Source organism: Chelonus insularis, unplaced genomic scaffold (genome assembly GCF_013357705.1).
Source record: "Chelonus insularis isolate UGA/USDA-ARS -01 unplaced genomic scaffold, ASM1335770v1 contig_93_pilon, whole genome shotgun sequence".
NCBI lineage: Eukaryota > Metazoa > Arthropoda > Insecta > Hymenoptera > Braconidae > Chelonus > Chelonus insularis.
In genome coordinates this window covers 1,759,715-1,785,251 of record NW_023276782.1, presented here as the reverse complement: position 1 = coordinate 1,785,251, position 25,537 = coordinate 1,759,715, and the positions used below count along the sequence as shown (strand labels likewise).

Here is a 25,537-nt window from a genome sequence, read left to right as displayed (position 1 = left end):
TTCTATTCAAATAAACTTTCCCACAAAAAATGTATTCATTCAAACAGGATATGAACTGATTCATAAAGATGATCGAAAAAAGTAACAAGTATTATGTATGCAAATGAAATGAGATTTTAAAATATAAAAAGTGAGTTATAAATAAAAAAAATTGATTAATACAAAATAATTCATCTATTTACAAAACGTTAAATGTGAATTATAATATACAAAAATATACACGTTCGTAATTTGATTTCATATAAAAAATACAATTAACATTACTTTTATTTTATAATCTTATTTTGAACTTTCGATTGTTTTAAAATTTTCACGTATTTGAGTGAATTCAGTATAAAATGCTCACGAATTTTTACCTATGAATGTCCATCGTATTTGATGTAATAAATAAATATATGGAATAATTAAAATATCACTAACTACAGCATCTTGCAGCTTCTTATATAAAATCCGAAATGGAACATCTGAATTAAAGTACGTCTTCTGCTTCAACATCTTTTGTCTGTTGATTCTTTTTAATTTTTCTACAGAAATAATTTATAAACTTATAATCTCAAATATGTATAGTTAAGTTAGAATAAAATTAAATTTAAAGTAGAAACAAGTAGTTACTTTTTCAAAGTTATACTTACTTTCCAAAGTCTTCACCATCCTGAAGTGTTTCTGGTAGTTTACAGTCGTTAGTTTCTGGTAACAAGACAACTAAACTTGCACCAATAAGTGGTAATATACCAAATAGTAAAGGTGGAAGCCAATCTCTTATTAAACTCTGAAAAAAGCGAAAAGTTTAATGTTAGGATGGTATTATTAAATCTTTATTCAAATTATATCGCTTTTGTTTAAGAAATTTATTCTGTAATTTACCAAAGAGACAACAAACGGTGCCACCATTGAACCTATTCTTGCGCACATGCTACTGGTGCCAACACCAATATTCCTGACTACAGTGGGAAAAAGCTCGCCAGAAAAAAGGTAGACAGTGGTAAATGATACAGACATTCCCACAATTCCAAAGCAGGCGAAAATAAGTCTGAGCCATGCTATGTCTGTAAATGAAACAAAATTACTGAATAAATATCAAGCTCAGGAAGAACAATCATCGAATATACCTATATTTTATCTTTTTCATTTTTGAACTTCTTTTAATCTTATGAAAAAATGAATGTATTCTTTTTTTAATATTTTGTTTTAAAATTTAAAAAAAAGACATTCAGGTTTAATGATGATTCCCTGAGTACTTTTTTTTATCTGAACTTTATTTCAAAGAAAAGAGTGTGAACGCAGAAGTATTTGTAAAAATCTCTTGAAATAAAAATTTCATGTTTCTCCCTATGTGTCAATTTACATGAATACTCAATAAAATAGCTCACAAAATCTTTTGAATAAAATGCAGCGGCAGAGAGATATTTACAAAAAATCTGTTGAAATAAAAATTTCATAAGTTTCCAAGCATGCGTCAGCTTACGAGAATTTTTCATACAACAGATGAACTTGTTATTTGAATAGAATAGCTCGAAAAAAAAAATGAAAACGAAATTATCAACTAGTAAGCTGCGTTATTTAACTTTTCTCTATTTTGGCTCTAGTTGAAAATTATAGCTGTAGCTTTCAACTCACTCAGTGGAGTAACAATCAATAGTAGTGCAGCAAGTCCGGCAGTGATATGACTAACAATAAGAGTAATTTTTCGGCCCAGTCTATTCATTGCCCACCAGGCAACAAAATTTCCAGGGATTTGAGTGACTCCAGAGACTGCAAAATTAAGGAAAATATCTCCTCCAACTTGCCCTATATATTGGGTCATGCCAAATAAGCCCATTCCGCAAACTATCCAGTTAAAAAAAATCGATAGTGACTTTATCCTCATGTTTGGAGTTCGTAAAAGGTCTAAAATCGATGCTGAGTGATCAGAGGCTGATTTTCTTGAATGCTGAAATCAAATAAAAAATGATAAAATCTACTTACAAAAGTTTGAAATAGTTCATTGATCTGACATTGATGAAAATTTACCTGATGCAAATAATGCTTCCTAACTAGTTCAGGAATATCTTTTTCTTCTACTTTGTTCATTTTCGCTGCTTTCTTGAGTATTTTACAAGCAGCCTGTTGTTTGTCAACAGCTAAAAGCCATCGTGGAGATTCTGGTACAATCCACCAATAACTAAGAAGAATAATCGATGGTAAGCTAATAGCTAATTGAAGATGCTGCCAGTGACGGAATAAGTATGCTATTCCTGCTAGAGACATGTGCCCTAGACTAAAAGGAATTTGATAAAGAACTGTGATTGCTGCTCTCCATTTAATTCCAACGATTTCCATACAAATTACGTAACTAGTCACCATTGTACCACCTGTGGCCATAGCACTCAATAACTTAAGAAGCAATAATGCTGGAAACCAAGGAACAATTGCACATCCTATTCCTGATGCTAATTGCAAAATTACAGAGATCATCAGTGGAATCTTCCTTCCATACCTAAAATATGAAATGATTACTCAATCTTTACTTCAATTTGTACTATTGGAATTATAATACGTATCGAATATCATTGTTTGCTTACCTATCGGCTAAACTTCCGAATGTGATATTACCAAGTAAAATACCGAACATCAGAATTGACTGTAGAACATTGGCGTAATGAGATCGATTGCAAACCAAACCCCACTGGAAAACAAATGAAAATAAGTTTAAGAAGATATAAATTAGAATTAATTTAATGAAAACGATAAATTCTATTTATTCCACTTCAACTTTCATTCGTTATTAACTTTTTGGACATTATTATGTATTAATCCATCCAATAAAATTCTATGCCAACTTTTTATTAAGCTTGTATTAACTTCTCTTTTAAGTTACTGATAACTAAGAATTGAAAAATGCTTTTTATGTTAAATTAATTAATATTCTGTTCCAAAGTTATAATTATTTTACCTGTGAGATTATAGTTTCGGGAAAAATACTTTTGTCAAAATCCCAATCTTCACACTCCAGTTGAGTCCCATTAATACTGACAAGACATTGATCTTTATTATCAGATCTTGCAGGACTGGTACAATTAAATTCTTGCTTCTGGGGTGCCATAAAGACAATAGCAAGCTGGTGCCAGGCTACAGGAAATTTTACTAGAGAGATAGCGATGCATACTAAAACTTGCCATCTTCCCATAGCTCCCATTGCTTCCGATATCGCATCCACCTCTTCATATTCGACCTTCTCTTCTTTTTCTTTAACAACATTGTTTCCATTCACTTCAGCTAAAAATATAGATAAAAGGAATTTAATTCAATTATAGAATTTTTTTACTTGTGTCGGAATTGGAATTTTTGATAAATTAATATGATATTGGGGAAAAAGTATTCGAGTTCAATTAATAAATTCAAATATTTGATTGAAAGTAATAATAAACAAAAATCTGTTATGAATAACTAGTCAAGAAACTCATCATTTATTAATTGAAAAAGTATTTTATTACAGAATTTCATGAACTAATTATTTTAATTAAACTTTTACATACATTAATTGAGAAGTATTAATTACGGGATGATTAAAATGACATTTGCAATAAATAATAATACTGCTTGAACGAATTATATGTATGCACAAACTTAATTTACATACCATGAAAATTATTATTAGTTATCATTGATAGTTATAAAATTGATCAATATTTTTCAACATCAAGAATAATTTATAAAATAATTTATTCACATAGTAAATAAATTTTCATTGACTTACATTGATGTTGACTCTACAATGCTCGAAAGAGAACAACACAAGCTATACTACTCTAAGACATAAAGTATTTATTTGGATATAACATGATTGGTAGAATAATTGAGCTTTGGTGTTTTGTTTACATTTGAACTCGACTCAAGACACTGCTCGGTAAGGTTCAAAACATCCACCACCATTCGTTATCAAGCAGACATTTTTGAATGTGTAATGTATGCATATATTTTATACTTCACACTTTCTCAAAGAAATAATTATTTCAGTTGCCTTTTGAAATCATAGGTTGCGCAAGAATCGTAAGAGATTATTAGTTAGCTTGTATCAATCTGCAAGAAGTTTATGAATGACGTCAAAAAAAGTAGCTTCAAAAGTGATTACAAAAGTGGGTGTGCAAAAGACGTAACTTATCGGATTGGCTTGTGACTTCAATCGTCATTGCGTGTTGATTAAAGAAAGAGAATAAAGATGATAATATTACGTTGGCGCCAATGACACACTGGTATGCACATTTTAATGACCGTTAGCAGGTTGTTAGCACTCTTATTTTTCAATCACGCAACTGGAGGTAAATAGTTTAGAGTGTTGATAAGAATAGAACGAGAAAAACGAACTTTGCCCGCATGTATTTTCATGTAATTGAGAAACACAAAACATTTTATGAGAGCATCAGTTAAAGAATGATTGGTAAAGAACTAATTGCGAAATGGTGATAAAGATTCAAATCGTTTTCTGAATAAATCTCACTAGACAAAACTCGGTGATAAGTTGTTCTCGGCTAAGTCTAGAAGAATCAAGGACTTATTATAATTAATTAGAAATGAAACTTGGAGATTAAAATTAAGAGCAAATGAATGCAAGTTTTGATAAATCAAAAAATTTAGGTTAAATATTTAATCTTTTATCATAAAAAAAAAGCTAATTTCTCTTTAAGTCCTTCAAACTTGGCATTAAAATTTTCATTATGAAAATTTTTTGCTTCAATAGAAGTAATTAATAGTAATATTTGCACATTGTCAAGTAAAATTGATATATCATATTGATCTTAATTCAAGTGTTCAATTAAGATATAAAAGACAACATGAATACTTCAATATTATATGTTCATATTGTTATCAGTTGAAGTATTAGAAATATCACATACAATAAATTATGAAGTCTTCTTGACATAATAATTGAAAAACAGATAAAATTAATTATGTATATTAATCAACTGCATTCATTTTATTATTTAATTATTTAAAATACAATTAATGATCTAACGACAAAGTAGACTTAATTGCTTTTTTTTTAATATTATGAGATTTTTCATTATTCACATGTTTATTACATTCTGCATGTGAATATGACATGTGAAAATAAAATTTTTTTCTATTGTTTGTATCTTCATGAAAGATACTGTCAACGATTTTCTTCAACAATTTTTCAATTACTTTTGTGAGTAAATGAATTTCAATGCACAGGTAAATAAATCAATTATCATTCAAATTAAAAATAGAAGCGTAGTGCACTCATTAATCATTTTTTCTCATCTTTCATATTTAGGAGGAAATTCAGTTTCAGTAATTGCAGTGAGTACTTGGAAACTTATGAATAATGGATTGATTGATGTTGCAAATTTCATCAAGTCCTTGACTCCCAAATTTTTTGATCATTGGAATCGATGAGAATATGACATGTGTAGAGGGCATATGGAGCAAGAGTAAACCTTCATGTTCAAGAATACAACCTTGATGAATGTTAATATTTTCCTTTTTAAGGTAAAGGTTAAAAACAATAATTAAGTCAATATCAATGATGAGTGAATGAGATAAAATCAAAATATCAAATAATATTCTAATGAAATACTAGAACTTACCATATCCATTAGTCGAAATATTCTTCATAGCACCGGTCGATGCTATACTCTGAATATTCTTCTATCTTCTGACTTGTTTATCTGAAATATTTGAAACTAATCGTTAATTTAAATGCGTAAAATATTATTTTTATTTAAATTATAACACTTTAAATGACTACAAAACAGTCTCAATGACAAACAAATTTCTCATATGCTGATGAAAGTATTTTATAGATGACGTATCTGACAGACTTTTGATCTTTCAAGGCGACAAATACATATACGCATTGATGAATTACTCAATATTACCATATACATCATTTTTATGTTAACTGACACATAGATGAAGCAGATGTGTTTGATAAAAAAATTGTCATAATTGAGATTGAATCAATTTTATACCAAATCGACTGCAGGAAAATCAATATTGATGCACCAACAGAGAAAATTTTCATATAGTTATCTACAATCTATTTAAAAAGAACTGCATACTTTCAAGAATCTATTGTTTATATCAAGAATAATTGAAAATGAATTGTAAAAAGATGATATTCAGAAAGCAATTGATCAAAATATTTTTATTATAATGGTATGTTTTTTCTGTAAAAACAGAACTAATGATTAACAGTTTTTATGACACGATTTCATAAGAGATATATTTGATTAATTGCAATTTTTTTTTAAAAATAAATCTAACTCAATCATGCATACGTATTTAAATAATCAAAAGAAAATAATTAACAAGTCAATTAAAAATTATATTTTTTACTTTTTGGGATTACGAAGAATTTTAAATCGTTGTCAATTATCATTGCTAGTCAGATGACATTCTCATGAGATAATAAAATATTACAAAATTACTTTAATTGATATTTAAAGTTGAGGAAAATGTTGTGAAGCCTATTATAAACTTACTCATGGTAATCATAAGTACAATATAATAAGCTCGGTATTAAAAAAGTAAACTTGAATTATTATATCCGAAGATTAACAAGTTGTAAACTATCTGTGATTGTAGGTCATTGTATACACATTCTGTAATATTATCGTTTAAATTACTGTTATCATCGCTGTCAACTAATTACGTACAAATGTATATCCAATAATCTGTATAGCGTCTCTATAGTGTTATTGACATTTTTGTAGACAAGGATTATTGGTTAGCAATCTAGTTTTTAAAGTTATTTCTCCAACTAATTATAGATTCTAGTGTATTTAATTCTCCTTTTGAATTAGATTAAACTTTTCAATAGTCTTCGATTTTTCTAGATAAAAAATTGCAATTAAATCGTTTGGTTTTTTTTTTTTAATTAATCAAGTTTATCGGAAAATCCAGAGTGAATTGAAGTTCAATAAAATAATGCGTTGTTGGATAAAATTTCTTTAACTATTTTTGGGACTACTGAACAATTTTATATCATAGAAAGATATTGCAAGGATAAGTTATGATGATCGTAAATTGAGTTAGCGATTCTATAGCATTTTCTCGAAAATCCTACCGAGTTTATCTTCGGATCTATTTGACACAGATGTTTATGAGCTTTCAGAATTTCTCTTTTCAATCTAGTAAGTTGAATCATAATCCAAGTACAATTTAATTAGATAATAATACAATTTATTTTATTTAAATAATTTTTTTTAAAAGAAAAATTCATCCACTAAGATTGATATAATTTATCAGACAATTTCTTATTAAGTGCGGAAAAAAATTGTGCAGACAGATAAAATGATGATAAAAGAAAGTCATACTGTCAATGTTGAATGATTAAATGAAAATACGTTTGTATTATTATCTCGTTAGTCAAGTCGCAAATAAGATATACATCCAATCTAATCCAGGTTGATCTTGTAAGATTACTTGATGCACTAATGATCATAAGTATGAATTAATAATTCATCAAGTTACATGTGTATGAACATCAAAAGAATTTAGATGATATCTTTATATCAGTGATTATGATTGTTGGTAAGATAAAGCATTTTATTAATTGATTTTCTGTAAGTGTAAACGGACATGCGATCAAATTTTACAATGTGATGACCGAGTGCCAGTTGTGTTCTGAATATCAAGGCTTCGTCCGTGACACAGAGATAATGTTTATGAATGCGTAGGCGAAGACATAACGTGCGGAATACAAGTGTTTTCAGCGCGTGACAATGAAATAGTAAAATTATCGAAATAATAGAATATAAACACGACAAATTTACTAAAAAACTTCTGCAAAATATTACAATTTCCTGCTTATTAAAACATAGAAAAATTTATGATTTCATTCTTTAGTGTTTATTCTAATAAACTGTGATGAATAGTATTTTCATAATTATTTATATGAGCTTACAAAGCGTAGACAAGAAGATGAGTAATGTCACAATCTAATAGATTTTGCATAAAAGAATCGTAAATAGCAAATGTTAATAACAATATTTTACATTCTAAATTAATTATTTAAATAGCTTGCCTGCAATATTTAACAAAGTTATGATATTGAATTGAATAATTGTTGCATTGTTAATTAATGAGTCAAGTTCAATATTCAATTTAGTGACGCAGACATTATTGCCAATAAATAATTAAATGATCCATGAATTAAAGTACCTGATGTATGCTACTCGAACTCTTTAAATTATTTATCAATGTATTTATGCTTCAGTTACATCGAATTCTAAGCAAAGTGTAAATGGTTGCCAATTTTTTAATTCAACATTGTAAACAGTTTGGTTAAATTTAAAACTATGCGGTATTCATTCAAGTTTGAATCTGTTAGAAGTTTACTCGAGAGCAATCGTTAGAATGATTTATCAAGTATGATAGTAATTAAAACATTAAATAAATTAAATTACCTGATCAGTGAATCAGTTGATTTGTGTAGAAGAATAGTTAATTCGAACAACTGGAATTGTTCGGTCCCACGGACCGAATCTCTGCATCAGCACTTGTTCTATTCTAGGTCTTGGCGTTGCGCTTACTTGCAGCACACGTGTTCCTTGATTGCTGTTCTTTTAACTGTCTCTCTGAGTGAAACTTAATCCTTCTTTAAGACGTAAAACAATAATTTCACGCTTTATGCAAACAAAGTCTAATTAAGAGATCAAGTAAACTTAATATGCCAATTAGAAGATAAAATCATACGTTGTAGCAACTCCGTTATTTTTTGAATAATAAACAATACAATAGTTGAACTTAGAATTGGAGGCAACAAAAAAGTTATAAATGAAAGAATAATTCCAGTTCTTTTTTACTACTCTGATGATTCTAATGCGAAAATTATTTCAGGTTTACAATAACTAATTGAGCTAGTTAGTTGCTGCAGCAAGCATCGCACATAAGCAACTGAAGTGGTCGGCAAGTTTGTCAGTCATAAAGTTGGTCTTGTAATATGTTCCCCAAGCGGGTAGTGAGTGTTAACAAGGAGAAGGAGCTCCTGATAGTGGTGGAAGTATCAGAAGTGAAGAGAGGAGGACCTTACGCAATGGTGGTTGAGTGAGTGAGACACTATCAATTTGTATAAAATCTCAATAACTATAATATATCAATTAAAAACCAATTCCCACTGAAACAAATGCTTTTATAAGTGGTAGAACAAAGCTACGATTGGAAAATTATTAATGTTGTTACTCAACTAGAATCTAAAGGAAATAGAATCATTCCATTAAATAAGCAACGACAAAATTTCCATGACATATATCAAGTCAATGACCGGAGTGAAAGATCTGTTAATCTTTAGGTCATAGGTCACACGTGTTACAAGATTAATACGCAATTTTTAATAATACACATTTGTGTAAACAAAATGATACGTTCGAATCAAGGTCGTGGAAGCACCTTGTAAATTGATATACAATCAGTATTGTTTACAAATCCAAATCTCATTTTTATTATGTCTGCATCATTTTCTTCATTTTAATAATGTACATTATAGTGTGAGCTTATACGAAACAGTGTTACAAGTTAGACTACATCAGATGACCATTTTGCTCAAGTGTCATTATTATGCTAAAATGATTCGTTCGTATCAATCAACTGCAAGGAAATTGAATACTTTAATGTCTTCTATCGTTTAAAAGATTCTATGAGATGCAAAAATAAAGCTTTAATAGCGAAGGTTGTCACTATTTGAGTTGTTCATTATTTACACAAAGATACACGTTGTATGAATAAACAAAATTATATTGAGCATGTATGAGCATTAATTTATTAATTTATATTTCTTATTAGAATAAATGATATTATTGATGTTATAATTTATTGAATAATCGATTATTTTTTATTAACATTTAATTCATTTTTTTGTTTAATAATTCAATTGACTTTTCAAACTAAATTTAAAATCTGTATGTATGAATAAGCATTTAATAGTCATAAGATAAAATATTGATTCATTAAAAAATTTTTTTGGTATTGATCATTGCTATAATTATTTCATTGATGTTTTGTTTTAGGAGTATTGACAAGAAATCCAGAAACTTCCATTGATTTACAATCAAGAGAAGAAATAATTATTCAAACTGACACTCTGCTGTAACAGTTATTGCCTTCTTATCTGCTCTCAATTGACAATTAATTTTTTATGTTAATGAAAATGATTAAATATGGTTAAAGAAAAACCATAAAACAATTATAATAATTGATGTAGCAATGAAGGAAAAGAATTTGGAAATATGCTCAATGATATATTGCCACCAAAGACCATTAATTACCAAAATTAGAAAGAAAGCACAATTTGATGTACTTGATACCAATAAATTTTCTCCAACATGACATCGATCGAAGTTACTTTGCAAGGAATGTGGAAAGGCTTTGAAGGACTTTCGGTTTACTACATGACCATTGCTATAACCCACCGGGAGTGGTGCTATACTTCAAGGTAGACACGTAGAAATCTCGTAAAAACTATACTGATATTTTTCAAGTTTTAAATCATAATTGCATTCCAGGAAAAATAATTACAGAGACGTTAAATACCACGAAAATAGTTTAGAAAATAAATTAATTCACAATACAAGTGACTTTCAATTAAGTAAAGTAAAACTAATTTAATCTGACGATCGTTCACTCGCGGGACAATTTAATTGATCTGCATATGTCGCGTTAAATGGCTTGATTGATATAAATTTGTTTACTGTGATGATGCACTCAGTAATAGTTAATTAATATATGAGAGATGAGACAAATGTCGCGAATTCTCATGCTGATTTATAATTGACTTGAATTTATTTTCGTTAGTTTTGCATTATGAGATTTAAAGGAAACTTTTTAATAAGATAGTAATAACTATCAAAACCGGAACAAAAGAGGAAAAACGTCTACTTTCTACATTAATAATAACTTTGGTTATCAAGTTGCTGTTAAATGTTTTAGAAACAGCTTAGACAATAAAACTGGAAAGGGTAAAAGGGGAATTCTTATTATATCACTATTCTAAGAAAATTTTTTTTAATACTGATAACATAATTTTATTAAACTCGGTCATCATTTATTGCAATAAAGACTTAATAAGCCAAAAGTTTTATACAGAGTGTTAAAAAGGATATATGCGTGAGTCAAGTAATTATTAGATTGAGGTCTTAGAGCATTTATTAAAATATATTGTGTCTCATCTGTTATAGAGATTTTCATAAATTATATGACATACATTTTAAATTATCTTAAATCCAGCCCTTTTTCAAGCTCACGAAAAAAGTGAGGATATTTTAACTAATTAGAGTCTACTTTTTTCATGTTCTCTAAATTTTCAGAAGCAGCAGACGCAAAAACATTCACGCAAGGAAAAAGAATTGAGGTAGAAGGAAAATAATGCACTAAGTAAAACAGTGGTTAAAAGAGATGATAAAATTTATGAAAAATACTTATCATTATTAGTGGAATATTTCGACGATGATACAATAAAGAAGTCAATACATATATATTTTCTTCTCGATTGTTCAATTTATAATGGAAATATTGCATCTTTATCAGAATACTTTTATTCATCATTAATACGATACTTATAATCAAATAACCATGGAAGAGAAGTCAAGATAAAAGTAAGAATTGTTAGAAAGGCAAAATAGAATCAAAGAACATCAATGCCTTTATAGAAAAGTTAAATAATAAATAGATGGAATGAAATGACCTTTTGAAACATTTAATAACTAGGAATCTTCAAATGCTCAATATTTGTATTTGTGCATAAATATTGAATTTTATAAATAAAATTTTTTACATTGCCATTATCGACGTCACTGACTCTTCAGAAAAGATAGAAGGTTCAAGGTATTCATTCTCTGTTATCAATAATTATTCCGTTAATTAGTCTGTCGTTTGTCTTCATGAAGATACTTGTGTAAACAAAATTATTCAATTAATGAATATTTCTTTTTGACTTTTAATCTCAATACCAATTATCTTGATAATAACTCCAATTTAATCTCACGTTTAAATTCGCAAATCGTTAACTCTTGGCTTTTTCATATTTTTTAATTTTATTTTTGGTTTATCGAAATGAAGTGATAATTGGTATGACAAATTTATCACTTTTTGGAGATAAATCGAATTTTATTAAACTTTTATTTATAAATAGCTATAAGAATTTTATTACTTCAAGTCTGATAGGCTGTACTAATAATCTTGAACTAAATTCTTTTTATCCAAAAGTATTAAAAATTCTAGATTACAATATTTATTCGGTCCGATTTAATTTGAAAAACAGTTTCCATATTCTTATATGAAATTCTTAAAATTATTTTATAAAAATCAATAAATTCGTTCTATAAAAATAATAATAAAATTTTTATTTTTCAGAATATCTGGAAGTAAATGGAAACTAACCATTAGAAAACAAGGAATCATAACAGCCAAACCTTATGATGTGCGTAATGTTGATGGATGTTTTTTTTTTTAAAAAAAACCACTAACACTTGCTCATGTCCGGCAGAAATTTTTATTTAACAAGTGGTTCCATAAAAATTTATCCACAGGGAAATACTTGTAGATAGTGAATTATTTATTTGTTAAAATTTACGTCAATCATTTTATTGATACATATTTTATCTAATTGTGAGGAAATTTTTTACATTTACGTCAAATGCATAGTACAATTGATAACTTTTATTTTATGCTTCACCACAGAACCACGAATGACGTTTTGTTGATGATATTTGACTTTTTTTAGTGAGTAATTTTTTTGTTAAGTTAAATTTCCTCATAAATATTTAATTAATCACTCACTCATTCAAATAGATAATGAATTCAACTTTTTTTAAAAACTACAATCAGCGGCTGATAACGATGATACTTCTTTAAGTCTTGACACAATTGTGTTTTGTAGTGATTCTGTTGTGTGCTATCTACAATACCTACGCCTGCAAATTGTAACAGACTTTTCTTGATTACATACTGCCGCTAAACGTTTAGAAGATTTAAATTTAGATTTTTTCTCAACTTTTCATGTTCATCAATGAAGTTTATTTAAAGCTTCTTCTTTATAGACCCTAGTATTTTTTTGTAGTATTCCCTTTCCAATTTCCTGATATAAAAAAGCAATCATTCTAAACGAAAATAATATTTAAGTCATTTTTTTCTCAGATTTGTTTAAAGCGTTCTTGTTATCTAGTTTGCAAATTTTTAAAAACATTTTATTGACAGTAAACAGTGTTAACTTCATTTCAAAAACCTTATAGCTTTATCAATTGTTATTCAGGAAAAATGATTTTACTACATACAATCATATTATGAATGATAACTATAACAATGACAATCATTCATGCCGTCTAAATGAATTCAATGGTTTTTCTTCATTCATACTCAATGAAAAAAAAATTTATTCCAAAATGACAAAAATTTTAAAAGTTTTAGGTCAAAAAATAGATCGATAATTTTTTAAATCTCTTTTCAAATACATCATCATCATCATCACATTAAGAGGTACAAATTGATTCTTTAAAAGTTAAATTATAATTTAATTTATGGATTATATACTAACTCGTAGCAAGCTTGCAGACAGTTATGTAAAACTGACTTCAGTGTAAAATAACTTAATCTCAAAAACACGCTTCTTTTTCAGTGTGCGTCTCATATTTGAGTCAACTATTGCTGTAAAAAAGGCAAACTTCATCTAAAAATTGTGAAAAAATATCCACCACAGAAGTGAGAAGTTTTATCTATCTGAAACCGCAATAAGCTGGTTGCCGATGCAGTTTACTAGTCTTCTATTATCATCTGAAGCTTCTGAGTCAGCTAAACTCGCAGTGCTGATGTTTTACTCTGCGTACATTATCTATCAAGTGTTAATATAACCACGAGAGAGATAACATTCCAAAGAGAAAGAGATAAACGAACCTACATCGTTCACGTGAACCAGAGGAGACTAAAATCTACCACGCATTCAGTACAAGTTTCGTGCGACCACGAAATTGATTTACTAAATAAATTCTTGATCATTGATAACGAAGAGATTGTAATCTTCATTAAGTTTATACCTATAGTAATGAAATTCTGTGAAAGGTTGAAGACTTATGAGTGAGCATTAAGTGCACGTGCACTACAAATCGATATGAATATAAGAAAGAATAATATCTTGATGATAAATTTTAAGTTTAAGTGTACCGGAAAAGTCTTAAATCATTACTAATACATAAATAGAGATATAATTTTATAATTTCTTCGATGCAATCTTATCACTATTACAAAACTATTTCTCTCCAGAAAACATTCAGACCGTTCATAGCTGATAGTTGGTGAATAAAACAAAAAGAAGTGGTGAATATAATAAGCACCAGTGAATAGATGAGTGAATAGGTTCTCGAGGGCAAGGTGCAGGGTGAGGTCAGTGGAAATTGTGCCCTCGTTTGAGATAATAACTGATTGATGCTGCCTTTTAAGCATCTCAGCAACAATCTCGTCAGAGACTGGGTGACGAAGCTTTTATATACTTCTTCCGATAAGGAACTTTGAAACATGAAAATGAACAGTGAAAAGTTGGAAAGTATTCGTCGTAGAACTCAAGAAAAATCATTAGAAATTAATGAAGGTAAGAACGTCAAGAAAAAAGTACAAAAAGATGAAAAATTTTGAAAGTAGTTTCATGATTTTCATCTTTTTTAAAAATAAATTCAATCTGATAAATTCAAAATTAATCTTATCTGAAATACCAATGATACAAAAAGTTATGTTTTATTTTTAAAATTTTTTGTAAACGAAAACAATACTTCTGACTTTACGTTGCTTTACGTTAAAAAATGAATTTTAATTAAATATCAATTTTGTATGAAAGTAAATTGTTCATAAAAATTCGTGATTTTTTGTTATCATTTTATATATTTTCATAATATTTGTGCATAGAAATTTCAATTTGAAATGCAAGATTAAACTGATAACGATATTATTGATATATCTTATAAATATAAGAGTGAACAGGAATTAATAATGCAATTATTGATAGCTAAGCTCATCATTATTCAAACGGCAATCATTTGATTGTTCCACGTGAAATTTGATCGTAAATATACCTATCTATTTGTGCATTGATTTGTTATTAATACACTATATAGATTTTCACTTCAAACTCATTCAGTCAGTCAGTGTTTTCATAGTTATCATAAATACTCGGTGTCGTTTTATGTCAATATGGGTATGGTGTAAATTTACATTGAAAACATTCTTATTTGTATATTTGCATAGGGTAATTAGTAATTTATTTTATAATAAATATCTGTTTCAGTGAAAGAAGACATTAAAAATTCTAGTAATAACAGCTCTCTCATGTCTACCAAAAATTTACATTCCGATCAGGTAAGATCATTGTATTAATTAAAAATCATTCTATAATTATTCATATATGTGTTTTGAAAGTAAAACATAACCAACATGAGAGTTTTCCAGAAAGTACTTATTTGTTTGACAAACATTTTTTATTAATATATGTAGAAAACATTATTCGTGCTATAACATTAATAAATTGAGGGTTTAAAGTGGAAAATGTATATTAGAAATCTTCTAGAAAAGAATTAGTTTAAAAAGGTTTATTAAATTTATTGTGAAACGTTTATATAAAGTATCTACATGGATACGTGGATAATGAATTAAGTGAATAACATGAGTAATTAAATTACATACTTTCTACGTTGATTTAAATACTAAAAACAAAGTAGCTAAATGACAACAAATTGAATATTCTTAGTCAACAAATATAATAAACATAAAAAAATTCAATTTAATAATAAAATGGTAGTTTAATCATTGATTATGTTATCTTTATCAAATTCTTCGTTCGAGGACATTGGGGAAAATATCTGTTACTCTCGATTTATATCAACTGTTAACTTTATTATATCTTTTTTTCAGAGACTACATGAAGAAAATAAAAATTTTCTTGATTATAAAAAGAATTCTAGCAATGAAGAAAAGGTGGAAAAAATAGATAAATACGATATTGGAGATTCAAAATATATTATTACAAAAGATTTTGTTAATGACAAAAAGTAAATGTCATAATATTTTGGTGTTATAAATATTCTATAATGATGCAATTAATGAATACATTTAACAAATATTTATGTTTGATTCAGGAAATCATCAAAAAGTGGCTGTTTGCCAGAAAAAATGTTTCAAGTTAGAAATTCATTGTTGACTGATTTATTCAATGATATAAAACATGTAAAAACCATTTATAATGTTTTCATAGCCATTCTCATAATACTGCTAGTTAACACAGCTGCTCATGACCTTCTTGATACCGGATCGTAAGTGCCAATAAATTATTCATACTTTAGATATGCAATTTTCGACTAAAGTTTATCAATCAATATATTTTCTTTAATTAAATTAATTTGTTTTTAGTTTGAGTCTTGGTTTAACAACAATACTCAAGGGTTTTGGAAAATTCTCTCATGTCATTTTTATTTGGCTATCAATGGTAGCCTCATCATTTTCAGTATATTATGTTCATAGATTTTGGGCTTATCGAAGAAAACAATTATCTCTAAAATGTATTATTTTTTTTTTTATTTCAAACAAACAGCGTAGTTATAAAACAATAATTAACAAAATATGACTAAATTTAAATATATAATTGCAGCTAATTATGTTAAAGTGTGGGATTACACATGGCTTATTATTTTTATCATTTATCAAATCACTTTCATTGTTGTGCCAGCACAAGTTGTTATATATTTCCAACTTCCACCTCCTTCTTCATTTATTATCTTAATGGAACAGGTATTTATTTATTTTTATTGCTAAAATAGTGTTAATAGTCATGCCATTATCGTAATATAAAATTAATAACTTTTCTTTTTAGGTGCGATTAGTTATGAAAATCCATGCATTTGTTAGGAGTACTGTTCCAGTAATTCTTTCAAATAAACCTCAGAAAGAAAACAAGAAATTTCAATTTCCTAAATTTTCAATGTTTTCATACTTTCTGTTTGCTCCAACGTTAATTTATCGTGATAATTATCCTAGGTTCGTATAAAAATTATTACTCGGAAAAGCCCAGGATTCATGAGACATTTAATTTTATTTCAAACATTGACCTTAAAAAAATATAAAACCTTCTTCTATATTTTTTCCAGAACGAAGGAAATCCGGTGGCGTTATGTGGCATCACATTTTTTCGAAGTAATTCTCGTAGTTTTTTACGTTGCCTTCATGTTCGAACGTTTTGTACTTCCAGTTTATAAAGAGTTTGGCCAAGAGCCATTCAATTTACGAGGATTTATATTAAATACTTTCTTCAACACTGCACTACCAGGAATTATCATATTCTTATGTGGATTTTACTGTCTACTGCATGCATGGATGAATGCATTTGCTGAATTGATGCGCTTTGGTGATAGAATTTTCTATAAGGTACAATATAATATACTTATTCAGAATAGTCTCTTTAATATATTATTTAAATAAACACCAACTTTGCAAAAGGATTCTTATTAAATTATCGCAAGAAATTTATACTAAAGTACTTAAGAAAGAAAAATCAATTACTGAATTTAAGCTCACGAAAGAGTCCAAACAATTACATTTGAAATTTCATGAATTATTACATGTTATAATAGTTGATATAATTCAATCAAATCATCATTTTATCCTTGAAAATTCTCGACTAATCTGTTTATTTCTAGGACTGGTGGAATTCTGGATCTTATGATACATTCTATCGTACGTGGAATGTAGTAGTTTACGATTGGCTTTATGCCTATATTTACAAAGACATCTATGAAATCGTCGTCCCTGGGAATAAATTCTTCGCATCGATATGTGTATTTTTCATCTCCGCTCTCTTTCATGAATATATTTTATCGTATGCTTTTGGATTCTTTTATCCAGTCATGTTTACAATGTTTGCTATCTTCGGTTATATTTTGATATATTTAAATCGAAATAATGCTAGTAGAATTGGTAATATTTTTATGTGGTATTCTTTATGTACTGGTTCAGGAATAATGATAAGCTTCTATGCCATGGAATATTTCGCACGAATTAATTGTCCGGGTCATGAGAATGAATTGATAGATATATTTGTGCCAAGAAGTTGGTTTTGTTATAAAGGATTCGATAATCGAACTTTAGTAAATAGTTTATAATTAAATTAAATTAAAAAATTCCGAAATTATATAATATTTTGTTAAAACAAAACATCAAGAAATAAGTTTAAATACAAAAGTTTATTTTTAAAACAAGTAAATATATTTATTAGCGAGCCTTTGATAAATATAATAGGTTGTATCCATTAACATAATACAACAGGATTATGCATATGTACATGCATACTCAAAGTGTATGCATACATATATACACATATTGTATACATACGCGTAAATCATTCAATCATTCCTCAATTTTCTATACAAATTGTTTTACTATTACATATAACTTTACATATTATATTATAGTATCAATAATTCACACGTGTATGATACTATTTTTACCTTTTTACAGCTATTGACACATAGCAGTTCAATTTGTCTTTTTTATTGGTGCCAATCTATTAGCTGCTAGTTAACTAGGCAATACTCAATATTTTTTATTCAATTATCAATGCTTCATTTTTTTTTGTACATACTCTAGCATTGGCAAGAATCCACGAGTCTTTTTTAATCAAATAAAATTATTCTTTCCTCTCTAGTTTTCTTCTAAATTGAGTTCATTAAAAATTACAACTTTGCCCACGTTATATATTGATGATTGTAAATCAAATTGGTCAGTAAAAATACTAAAGTAATAGGCAGTAAATTAATATAAATAAATAATTATATATATGTGTATACGTATGAAGAATCAATTATTGTCCGATTTAAATAGGAAGTACACTTTGTCCTAATTATGTAAACTTAATCCAAAAAATTTGTTCTTATAATGAACAACATGAGCAAATTAATAATTTTTTTGAGGGCAGAATTTCAAATGTTTTTTAATACACACACTCTAACAATTTTTATAACACTTTGATTGTGTGATAAATTTCTCTCAAGATAAAAACATAATTGTAAACGTAAATGATGAGTCATGGATTAGCCTTTTTCAAATTAGTCAATCATCATTTCAATCACTTACATTGTGAGAAATAATCATTTAAAAAAAAAAGAACAAATTCATTCTATAAAACATTATTAGTTTTTAAAATTTTGATTATTTCAGCAATAAATTATTGATAATTCAAAATATTTATTGCAAGTTTTTTTCATATTTCTTTACAATAATTCACTAATAAAAAAAAAAATTGTCAAATATTTGTGTTTTACAACAGTATATTCAAAACTTAATTTTTTTTCTCACTTCATTGAATAACCATTTTAATTATTAAATTGATTTAAAAATATCTGGCTATTGCCTGCGTCCTTGGTACTTGATTAAATAACCAGTAACGCAGTGCAAGTAGTCTTCATTTTCCTAAACCAACGAGAGCTTCATCCATAAGTTCATCATCAGTTATACAAGGTGAAGTTGTAGAGTGTGGAGATGGTGGAATAACTCTCGGAGAAGGTGCTGGACTTTTAACAATATGAAGACTCAAAGATGGACTCGGTGGAAACGCAGGTGGTGGCGGTGGTGGTGGAGGAGTATTTCTTCTAACTGGAACAGACTGTAAATTCATAGTCCTTTCTGGAACCGTTGAAAGAGACATTTTGCCAATATCTTTTGGTGTGGAAAAATCTAACAACATTTCATTGACTTCGAGTGACTCCCCTGGAATTGGTGTAGTTGATTTATTCACAGATGACACATCAATTGATGAAGAGCTCGACGATGCTGTCATAGGTGGTGTTGAAGATTGAATTGATGATCTATCTAGAGATTTTCGTTCCTCCAGAGATTTATTATACTTATTCAAAGCTGCATCTGCTGGCTTAGTACTCAAATTTAAGCTTTCGGAACTCACATTATCTCCTAAAGTACTTCCAGTAGTATTCGATGAAGTTGAAGAGGAATAAGTTGAAGCCGTTTTAGAAGATCCTAAAGTATCAGTAGATGATGTAGTATCAACGTTAATATGACTCAATATGTTAGCATTGTCTTCATTACTCCCTGAAGAACTTGATGAGCTCATTGAAGACATATTTTTGAGGTACTGTGAAGCCGATGACCTCGGAGTTATTGACAAATCTTTACATACGTCTCTTATTTCAGCATCTGGTTGCATTGATAAATTTGTCGGCACATCAGAATCATGAGAAGCGGCAGGTACAATTGATGATGAAGAAGATGGTGGTTGTAAGATCATAGATGGGTCGAGAGTGCTACTGAGATTCAACATTGGCATAGGATTTGTAGACAAATTATCTGACTTGGTTTGATTGATGTCTCTTCGATTTGACATTGAACTTTGATCCATGATGTCAGTGGATTTAACATTACTCGAAAGCGATGTGTTAGGTAATGATTGTATCTTCGCTTGATCAATTTTATTCGATGATAAAGTGTCTAATAATTTACTACTACTATGATCTATTGATGTACTCGATGAAAGCTTTTCACCAAACTTTTTCTCGGCAGCTTCAGCATTTACTCTAGCGGATAATTTTGGTATTTGAAATTTTGAATCAAATATTGACATAGATGTATGTGCAGCAAGAATTTTGAAAGCTCTTTCACTCTCACTTTCTTCACGTAGTGGTGAAGGACTAGCTTTTCGTGAATCTGTTGATTTAGAACTGAAGAGATTCCCACTTTTATCAACTGATTTTTGCAATCTTGGTTTGTCTCGATTTCTACTTAAATCTGTCGCACCAGAACTTGACATCTTTGGCGATCCACTTGATGCTTTAGTTGTACTTTTCGCTAGTAATCCACCACTAGAAGAACTTGAAGTTGACTTGAGATTTGAAACTTTTTGCCCTGCCATACTCAATTTATTCCCAACAGCAGACGTTAATCCGCCTTGTTGACTGGAAGTTTTAACAGATTGAGATTGCGGTTTCTTGGAAGCTGGACCCGAATTGACTCCCGGTTTTAATCCAGTGTGAGTTTTTGGTGAACCGTTTCCCGAATTTGATACTGACGAGCTCATTGATCCACTTACATTTCCAGTACTTGAAGAAAGTTTAACATTACTTCCAGCTTTTGAATCTTTAGCTCTAGTCTTATTGATGGTAATTTTCATTCCATCTAAACTATGTTTTACCATATACTCTGCTGGATTTTTAGTATCAAGAGCGGGGCTATTTTTTCCCATACTTTTTCCTTCACTTGTTTTATTTGAAGATGTTGTAGGTCTTTCTTTTTGGCCAGATTCACCACTGGAAGAATTTCCGCCAGACTTTGAAGAACTTCCACCATTCCCTGGATCATCCGAGACATGTTGAGCATTTTTTAACTTGTCTATTACAGCACTTAGAGAACCTTTACGATTCCTCGCTTGCTGCTGTTGAGCTGTGGATGATTTACTGAGATCTGAACTTCCAGAGGGTGGTGTGTTGCCACCACTGCCAGACATAGAAGTTGGCGGTGGTTCTCCTGCATTTGGCAAGAGTTCAATAGATTTTAATTTACTGCTTGATGATTTTGTTTTAGGACTTTGATGTCCAGAACTACCACTATTAAAAGATAACCCTGATGTTGATGAAGACGAAGTTGAAGATGATGGAATCTTTCTTTCTTTATCTCTACTTGTTTCTTTACTAGACGAAGACTTGGGTTTGGAAGACGAACTAGAAGATTCACTACTACTTTTTCCACAAGCTGACGGTGAATTATTAGCAGCTGATTTTAACGCAGACATACTGGGCTTGCCAGTACTAGTTGTACTTCCATGCTTCGGTGAGCAGGTCCCATGTTTTGGGCTAACGCTAGCGGGAATTCCTGACGATGAATGCTTAGGGCTGTTATAAACTGGCGAGTGTTTAGGACTTGGCATGGATTTACTCGATGTTGAAGAAGTTGAAGCCGATGTACCAGTATTAGAAGCGGATGCAGGTTGTCTCAGTGTCGGAGAAGACTTACCAAGTAGAGCTAAAGGGCTTGTATGAGTCGGAGATGGATTTAATTTTCTAAGTGTTGTCGCAGGGGACGATGGACGTGATCCAATATTTGGTTGAGGTTCAGTAGGTTTAATACTAACGGAAACCGGCTTAGACAGTGGATCTTGTGGTTGTTTTGGAGGAAGTTTTTCTGGTGGTCCCATTGGACTGTCTTCCCGTTTACGTTTCCTTTTTTTCTCCAGTCTTGATTTATCATCACTCGTTTTATTCTTTCTATCTCTTCTTTCGTCTGACGTAACAGGTTTAATTGTAGCTCCAGTGATAGGTGTTATTGTAATAGAACTCGGCAGATTTGTTTGTGGTGATGAAGAAATTGGAATTATTTCAATCCCCGGTCTTCGATCTAATCCCATTCCTGTCAGCACAGAATTATAATTGGTCGTTTGCCCTATTCCACCACTAGAAATTGGAGTGATACTAACGGAAGGTGGTACTAAATTACTTTTATTATCTTCAAAAACACTTGGACTTTTCTTTTCTTCACGACTCTTTCTTGATTTTCGATCTCTTTTCATTATTTCTCCATAGTCGTCAGGCAAATCATGAACTTCCATCACTTCTGATTCATTTTCTACATCATAATCAGTTGAACTCCGAGTATCACCTCCGACAATGTCACTAGCATCAAGATTAGACAAATCTAGACCACTAACTAAACTAACTGCAGCTGAAGTTGGTGTCGGTGTTCGAGTTCCATTGGCATTATCTCTCGATGTTGGTGTACCAAGCGGAGTAGAATCAGAACTGGAACTTTCTAATAAAATTTCACCAGAATCATCACTTTTATTTTTAGGACTTCTCCAAAGACCATCTGCAGTTTTTCTTTTACGTGTCTTTTTTGAACGATCACTTGTAGGTGTCGTAGAACCTAAGCCTCCTACTGGAGAGCTTTTACCTTGACTAAGTAGTGCACCAAGTTGCAAGGGATTTAACATAGCAGCAGATGTATCGGATTGGCCGGAAAAGGACGGGAACCCGATACTATTCTCCGTTCCGGCATCTAAAAAAGACTGCTGCTGATGTGAGGGTGTTGATTGTCTGCTTATACTATTATTGTTGTTACCATTTAGTCCTGGCTCATGTTTAATCTTCGGTTCACCATTAGTAAAGTCTGGTATGCAAGTAGGTCCATCATGACCATTTTGCTCGCGTCCAGAACCAAGATTTACCCCATAATTGCCACCATTAGTAGCTCCACTACCAGTTCCTCCACTAGATATTCCATTAATTTGTATTGAATTTCGACCTTCCCAAATTTTAATTAACGCTCTCATCGTTACTGGTATGCTAAGGCACCTTTGAAGAACTTTACTAACAATTTCCGACGTTTGCTCGGTATTTGTCATGCTAACGCCGTAAAGTTTACACTTGAGCGCGGAAATGTCTGTCAAATCCAATTCAGCAGTTGCTAATGTTTCTTCAAAAGGATGTTCAAGACTCACGGACACATGTTGCCACGATAATGCACTCACTTCGAATATTGTTGTCTGCTCAACTTCTTGACGAGCCATTGACCGCACGCAGCTCATCACCAGAGTATTAAACAGAGCTTGTTGACGTAGACATCCAAGAATTTGTGGTACGTGAGCTGGATGCGTGAAAGGAATACTTCCAACAAGTACACCTTCCATACTTTTATTCTCCGTCATAAAGTAGCAATGCTGTTGATCAGGTAAAGTTACATATAATCCTCTATTGTTCCGGCAATCTAATTGTCCTCCACTTGCATGTTGAACAATCAAACTTAAAATAGGCTGAGGTGCAGACACATCGACACACTCCATTTCTGTTACTTTTTGTATTCTGTGAACTAATTCGAGACACATGGGCATCTTCTTAGCAAGCTTTAGAACAAAACAAGCTGGCAACATTGAAGAATTAGCACCGGTGAGAGGTGCATATGATGGTGTATTTTTTCCAGTAGGACTTCGATTCACTGTGATAATACTTGAAGTTGGAAGTTTGTGAGCGGTAGATCCTTCCAAACAAACTGTTACAGAATGACCAATTTTACGAGTAATGATAGTTTCTGGACTTAACTGTTCTATTATTCGATTATCTTGATCAATCAGGTCATACGGAGATACAAAGTAAGTTAATTTCATAGGGTGACCGCCTTTCCGTCTTTCTAATATTCCTACAGGACTTTTGTGAACAAGATTAAATGACTCTTTCATAAATGTTTGTAACTGAGCCAAAACACCTAAATCAGCTTCTAGCGATTGTAGAGCACAGAATGCTTTACACTTCACTTTTTTGTCTGCATTTAACTGATATATTGATGCTAAGCCTTCGAGTTGTGCTGTAAAGTCTACAAAGTCCCCTCTTGAAAGACAAGCAACTAATTCTTCACAGCTCTGCAAAAATATTAATGATAAAGGCATAAGCATAGAATAAAACTAGGGTCCAAGTAACTATTTATAACTAATACATTCAAATAATCTACCTGTTGTTCATTTTTTCCTTCGTGATGAATTTTCACATCTTTAACTACACCAGTTGGTTCAAGAAGAACTTCTAAGAAAAACATATCAGATGATATAAAAAGTTCTGTTCCGGATGGTGCAGACATAAATTTCAAGCTACAATTAGATGAAGAGTATTAATATTGTATCATTCTATTTCCTCACTAATGAAGAAAGGTATTTGTTAAATTGAAGAAACTTACCCTAGTTGTCTTGAAAGACTTTCTAACCTTTCAACCATAGATTGCAAAGAAGTAACTTTAATAGAATGTTGTAAGGTATCTAAACATTTTTGAAGTTGACTTTTTTCAACACTGTCTATAGCAAATCTTTTATCCTAAAAACGATAGATAATCAATAATACTGTTTAAATAATAAAAAAAAATATATTTTACAATTAAATTACCAGCATTGCCATTCTGAGATTCTTGGCAGTTTCCATTAAACTCTTAAATGCTGATGCTTTAGATCTTAATTTTTCCATGAGCAGCTCCATTTGCCACTCTTTATTTTTATCATTGCCAGTGCCACCTCCAGTGGATTGCCCACCTATGTGATAGTTATAGAAAATGAGATAATGAAAATTTTACAGTAATTAGTGACCATTAACCAAGTTAGCTTGCAAAAAAATGAACTTATTAAAAATGAACTTACCGAGGGGCTTCTGGCTGTTGTTTGTATCCATGTATTGGAAATTAAGTTATACGGATATTTAAATCCTAAACCAATGAATCTTTATTAACTAATAACATTAAAATTTCCTACATCGTGACATCTGCTACGATTGCTTGTCTTCGTGCTACTCGCACTGACTCTCTAACCTTTGCCCATAACGAATGAGTAGTCGATGCGTTTGTACACTCAACAAACCAACAAACCTTTGTAAATTTACACATATATAACTTGAACGGTACATATATGAATAAATTTATTATTTCACATTAAAAATATATATTACTTGTTATAATAAATATGTAGATAATTGTACTATAAAAGAATGCATATTTTGCATCAAATAACTTTCACGAAATAATGCGTCGCGCGAAT

General features: G+C 30.0%; 3 protein-coding genes across 6 annotated transcripts; 1 reads left to right on the top strand and 2 right to left on the bottom strand.

Moving 5' to 3' along the window:
* Window positions 1–200: 200 nt before the first annotated feature.
* On the bottom strand, window positions 201–8,924 carry LOC118072475 (organic cation transporter protein-like). 3 transcript variants are annotated; one of them, XM_035092378.1, is made up of 9 exons: window positions 8,412–8,924; window positions 5,589–5,669; window positions 2,933–3,255; window positions 2,562–2,665; window positions 2,011–2,476; window positions 1,618–1,930; window positions 865–1,046; window positions 633–769; window positions 201–524 (listed from the first exon to the last, which is right to left on the bottom strand). In XM_035092378.1, the coding sequence occupies exons 2-9, from the start codon at window positions 5,614–5,616 to the stop codon at window positions 470–472; spliced, it is 1,608 nt and encodes a 535-aa protein (XP_034948269.1). In that variant the 5' UTR covers window positions 5,617–5,669; window positions 8,412–8,924; the 3' UTR covers window positions 201–469. The 3 variants fall into 3 exon arrangements, with proteins under 3 accessions (XP_034948269.1, XP_034948271.1, XP_034948270.1); XM_035092380.1 differs by lacking the exons at window positions 5,589–5,669; window positions 8,412–8,924 and adding an exon at window positions 3,737–4,033; XM_035092379.1 differs by lacking the exons at window positions 5,589–5,669; window positions 8,412–8,924 and adding an exon at window positions 3,620–3,761.
* LOC118072474 (sterol O-acyltransferase 1) lies at window positions 5,056–18,672 on the top strand. Of its 2 annotated transcripts, XM_035092376.1 has the most exons (15): window positions 5,056–5,193; window positions 5,276–5,490; window positions 8,845–9,051; window positions 10,011–10,435; window positions 11,307–11,823; window positions 12,352–12,418; window positions 13,613–14,578; window positions 15,269–15,339; window positions 15,892–16,028; window positions 16,116–16,289; window positions 16,387–16,535; window positions 16,625–16,764; window positions 16,847–17,010; window positions 17,121–17,397; window positions 17,670–18,672. In XM_035092376.1, exons 7-15 carry the CDS (start codon window positions 14,506–14,508, stop codon window positions 18,129–18,131), a joined length of 1,647 nt encoding a protein of 548 aa, XP_034948267.1. In that variant the 5' UTR covers window positions 5,056–5,193; window positions 5,276–5,490; window positions 8,845–9,051; window positions 10,011–10,435; window positions 11,307–11,823; window positions 12,352–12,418; window positions 13,613–14,505; the 3' UTR covers window positions 18,132–18,672. The 2 variants fall into 2 exon arrangements, with proteins under 2 accessions (XP_034948267.1, XP_034948268.1); XM_035092377.1 differs by lacking the exons at window positions 5,056–5,193; window positions 5,276–5,490; window positions 8,845–9,051; ... (2 more) ...; window positions 12,352–12,418; window positions 13,613–14,578 and adding an exon at window positions 14,979–15,178.
* On the bottom strand, window positions 18,216–25,537 carry MED1 (Mediator complex subunit 1). The gene is made up of 5 exons (XM_035092375.1): window positions 25,145–25,537; window positions 24,897–25,039; window positions 24,694–24,827; window positions 24,472–24,607; window positions 18,216–24,382 (listed from the first exon to the last, which is right to left on the bottom strand). Exons 1-5 carry the CDS (start codon window positions 25,173–25,175, stop codon window positions 19,430–19,432), a joined length of 5,397 nt encoding a protein of 1,798 aa, XP_034948266.1. The 5' UTR covers window positions 25,176–25,537; the 3' UTR covers window positions 18,216–19,429.